A 4974-nucleotide genomic window follows, 5' to 3' on the forward strand; every position below is an offset into this window, starting at 1 on the left:
GTCGGGTGGTTTTAAAAAAATAGGGAGGACTGAAACAAAAACAGTGAGGAGGAGGTGCTCCTTGCGTGGAGATGAGTGTGACTCACACGAACGTGGAGTGGAGATATGTGATACCTTTTTATTTACTGGAGTAAGACTCGTTGGTGTGTGCAGGATGACTGGTCTGAAAGTCGGAAATAATGTTTCTTTGTTTATCAAGTYAAAGTTGAGTCACTGCTGTGAGCCTCACTGGTCTGACAGCAGCAACAATGATCTGGTTTGAGTCATGCTGCCAGGCTTTTAGACGGTTTAGCCTTCTATAAAACAGTTTATACACAAGAAAAAATCCACGTAAATATCTTATTTCCTATCCTATGTGCTAGGGCTGTGTATTGGCAAGAATTTGGCGATACGATACATACCATAACAGAAGGGTCACGATACGATAGTATCCCGATATATTGCGTTACTGTAAGCAAGGCAATATATCGCGATATATTGCGATTTTTTTTGTCCAAAAATTCTATTAAATAAAAACCTCTTACTGAAAAAAAAAGAAAAGCTAATGTTTACTTACAATGCTAATGCTACCCTTACTCTCTGGCGCTCAAGAGGTAGAGGAGCCAAATGGCTGGCTCACTGCTGCCAACTAGTGGTCAGAGGCTGAACTACAACATAAAAATGAACGCTTTGCAAGAAGGTTGACATTTTAAAACTTAATTAAAAATCGATACAGGGCTTTAGAAGATCGATACATTATCAGGAAATGAAATATTGCGATATTTCAGTGTATCGATATTTTCTTACACCCCTACTATGCACTAATTGTTGTCATCCTGCACTGTTTCATATTCTCCTGGCTTTTCTTTTCTGTCTTTATTGTGACTGTTACACATCTTACTTCTTTTATTGACTGACTTTTATATGAGGCGCCAAGTGTAAAATAAAATGTTAAAAAATGTCACCAACACATTTTCATTATTTAGCTCACTTTGTGAGTGTAAAATCCTACTCCAAGGTTTCCACTAACATTTTATTGTCATTTAGCTCACTGTTCTTACATTATGCTAATTTTTACTCAATCTGAATCTTAAATAGTATTTGTAAATATTAAATCTAAATGTGTAAATCTAAATGAAAAAGTTAAATCTCAAATGTTTAAATGTTTACATTTAAGAATTTTGGAATGGAACGCAGCCTTTGCCGTTGGTGCTCGACCCTATGAAAAAATGCTAAGGTTGCTAAGGTTACGCTGCTAAAGATGGCATTTAAAATTCTAAATTAAAACTTGTTCAATGAAAACAACACAGATGGTACCCATGTTTCGGCTGTTTTAAGTGCAGCTTGGACACTGGCCGCAGTCGCAAGTTTGATGTTCAGGGAAGCGTTAGCAGTGTTAGCAGTGTTAGCATCATTATCAGTAGCGTTTGTCTCAGGATGATGATGTCCTAACAAGAGCCAAGCACCAACAGCAAAAGGCTGCGTTCCATTTAGAAATACTTTAAATGTGAACTTCAGCGTTTAAGATTTAACTTTAGATTTAGATTTAAATATTTAAATTTAGGATTTAATATTTAAATATGTGATTTAACATTTAAATTTAGTAAAAATTAACAAAAATTTAAGAACAGTGAGCTAAATCAATGGGCCTCATGCAAGAACCGTTGGTACGCACGTACGATTTGTTCTTAAGTTGTGCGTACGAGTGATTTAGGAGAATTTGTGGCATTCACCAATGTTTTCGTATTCTAAGATTTTTTTCAGATACGAACAAAATTCACGAGTGGTCCAGACCTGTCGTATGTTTTACGAGCAGTCAGTCTGCTGTTATCCAGATGGGTTTTCCTCCCTAATAACTTTATATTTCGTTAGTTTGAAGATATTTTGAGTTGAAAATAAATCACACTCCATAATTATGTTGACAATAGGCTATTCTGCTTGAATTAGAGTTGTAATTTTAAATGTAATAATTTAGACTAACAATATAAATTGTCCGTCCTTCCGGCTTATCCACAATCGGGTGCGGGGCCAGCAGAAAGACCCCGCTCTCCCCAGCGACACTTTCCAGCTCGTCCTGGGGGACTCTGAGACGTTCCCAGGCCAGAGGGGATACATRATCCCTCCAGTGAGTCCTGGGTTTTCTCCAAAGTGCCAGACTTATTTTGAAAACATTTTAAAATGCTTATTTGTGTGCAGAGCTGTGGCTTCTGAATAAATGAAAATGATTTAACACAGTTGTTTATACTTTTAGCAGCTCTTTTTATCCCACAGCTGACCTGCTAAAAATGACAGATTTTCTTTTCTGGATCTCTGACAGACGGACTTCAATCTCTGAAGTCGTAAAGTTTTTCTTTTTAGTTTTCGCTGTCATTTTCATAAATGGACAATTCCTTGTATCTGAGGCAGGAAACATAGCCTTATATGGTGTTTTTGGGGTGGTAATTATGCTAATCTCCTCTCGCGTGCACGAGCAGCTGGATACGAACAGGTGGAATTTACGCAGCTCATTTACGCACTTTTCCTGAAGATAGAAGAGTTTGTTGAATCTGACGTGACATGTTCGTACGAACCCTTTGTACGAACAAAAGTTAGAGAAATGTAGGATAAGAATACGAACGTTCTTGCATGAGGCTCGTTGTTTTTTAAAGTGGGAGCTGCGAGGGGACGCTAGAGGGGCTTTAAAAGCTAGAGGGAAAATAATAAAAAAATTAATTGAATAATTGTTTCAAATCATTATCGTAAATATACCAATATTCAAGAATTTTCACTAGTAGATATTTAATTAACACAAAAACTATTGTTGCTGTCAAACAAAAACCTTGTATCTCCATTTGTCATTGTTATCTTGTTTTTGCATGAATCAAATCAAGTTTCTGAGGCTCTGATGTTTCCACTGGTGTCTTTAGATTTTATTCTTTTCTTTTCTCCCTGCTGGATTTCAAGGAGCCTGCAGAACAAACTGCGTTTGGGCACCGGCTCGTCCTCCAGTCTGACCGACCTCTCGAAAACCTCAGCAGCAGGAGGTGGAGGTGGAGGTGGAGGGGGAGGGGGAGGTGGAGGAGCAGGAGCGGGAGAGAAGGGAGCTGCGGCGCTGCCTGAGGAGTCTAGCAGGGATAAAGGAACTCAGCAGAGGAGGGCCGGTGCCAACGCCACCTGGAACAGGTCAGTGCTCCATCTTTTCTGCAGGAGTTTTAAACTCATTCAGAGGAGGGTACTAACTAGTTACATTTACTTGAGTAACTTTTTTGGGGGAAAAAAATCACTGGCACTGCAAACTTCAGCTTAACATTTGTAAAACTGAGTCGTAGGCATTTTTATGCTGAGTATGGCAAAAACCTGACTGAAAGGCAAAATCCAGGATGTAAAGAGTCAATACAGCATCTGTTTTATTTGACAAGTTTGCTTCTGGATTTTTCAGTTTCTGGTCACGTTTTTGTCTAAATTCTTGTTTTGTTTATTTGCAGCATCCACAACGCTGTGATCTCAGTGTTCCAGAGGAAGGAGCTGGGAGAGAACGAGCTTTACACTCTGAACGAAGGAGTCAGGTTAGCTCTGAGATGTTGAGTTTATTTGTCTTTAAGGTATGTTTGACGTAAAGTAGTGAGAAACTGTAACATTCCTGTTGCACGAGGACGGTTCCAGTGGAAATGACAGGCTGAGGTCACGGAGGGGTCACCGCCGTGTGTTTTGTTTCCTGTCAGTGTGACTGTGGACAGTTAGCACACCTGCACGTATGTGTGCACCATTTGATTCAATCGTTGTTGAGGTTGTAAATAAAGTCACGTAACGTTTGGTGGCCAAAGAACGACCAGCTGTCGGCCCCTGTCCATCTTGTACAGTCCCGGTGTTTGTACAGTAACTCTGAGCTGTAATATTTATCTGTGTTCTCGTTTTATCAGGTGTTTTATTCTATTGTTTGCTTGTTGCTTCAGCTCAGTTTCGGTGAACTCAGCGGTCCTAATTTCCTGATTCTGCTGTTGTTTAAACACAGCAGTTTGCACATGGAGTCTCTTCCTGTTCTGTTTGTTGCTTCTAACGCACCAGCGATGCGTGTGTGTTCACGCTTTATTTTTACCTGTGTGTGTGTCTCTGTGTGTGTGTGTGTGTGTGTGTGTCTGTTCCAGGCAGCTGCTGAAGACCGAGCTGGGCTCTTTCTTCACCGAGTACCTTCAGAACCAGCTGCTCACCAAAGGCATGGTCATACTGAGAGACAAGATCCGCTTCTATGAAGGTACACAGAATTTGATGTAAAAACTATTTTAGTGAGTTTTTGATGAACAGAAAACAACACAAGGTTTTTATTTTTGTAGTCGCTGATGCTTTATGTGTTTATTTATCTGTCTGTTGGCAAAATATCTCATGAACCACTGGCTGGATTTGAGTCAATCCAGTTCAAGATGGCTACCACAGCCTTAGCCAAACCCAAAATGACTATAACTCAGTTAATTTTWCAGCGATTGAGCTAAGATTCAGTACAATAGTAGCTGAGAGTCGTCCCCAACACCTTATCTAAAAACAGATTTTGTGAGGTCTCACAGCTTTGCATCAGATCTCTTAAAACTATTGACCAAAATAGCCGTAACTGTGCCCATTCTCATCATGAGATCAAGTTTGTTCAAAACTCTGGAATGCTTGGTCTTTATTATTGATTTATTGTTTCAGCTTGTTTAGTCTCARTTACAGATCAGCAGAAGGGAAATAAAAATTAACTAAAACCTGAGTTAACGATTAGTTTGAGTTGTGGGAACACAGCTGTGTGTCAGAATAATGTCCTTCAACTGAATCCACAACAGAGAGAAGGACCGAGGCAAAAAGSAACAGATAATAAACAGTTACTGTCTTTACCTTCATGTGAAGCACTTAACACCCACACTGTTCTCAGCACTGTCCTGATGCATCTCAGTAATCCAGGTAAAAAATATCAAACATGGAGGAAGTGGAAAAGAGAGCCTTGATGTCCTTTTCAGGGGTGCCACCGAGCCATTGGTTCAGATA

The 4974-nt window shown here is 39.7% G+C and overlaps 1 protein-coding gene across 1 annotated transcript in view; it reads left to right on the forward strand.

Annotated features, from left to right (window-relative positions):
- Window positions 1-248: 248 nt before the first annotated feature.
- LOC106521756 (proline-rich protein 5) overlaps window positions 249-4974 on the forward strand; it is a gene marked incomplete in the record, with an annotated part of 13419 nt that continues 8693 nt past the window's right edge. Inside the window, 4 exon segments of the mRNA XM_014014459.1 lie at window positions 249-256; window positions 2923-3141; window positions 3444-3524; window positions 4104-4210. Coding sequence (XP_013869913.1) covers window positions 249-256; window positions 2923-3141; window positions 3444-3524; window positions 4104-4210 — 415 coding nt within the window.

Source organism: Austrofundulus limnaeus, unplaced genomic scaffold, assembly GCF_001266775.1.
Source record: "Austrofundulus limnaeus strain Quisiro unplaced genomic scaffold, Austrofundulus_limnaeus-1.0 Scaffold115, whole genome shotgun sequence".
Lineage (NCBI taxonomy): Eukaryota > Metazoa > Chordata > Actinopteri > Cyprinodontiformes > Rivulidae > Austrofundulus > Austrofundulus limnaeus.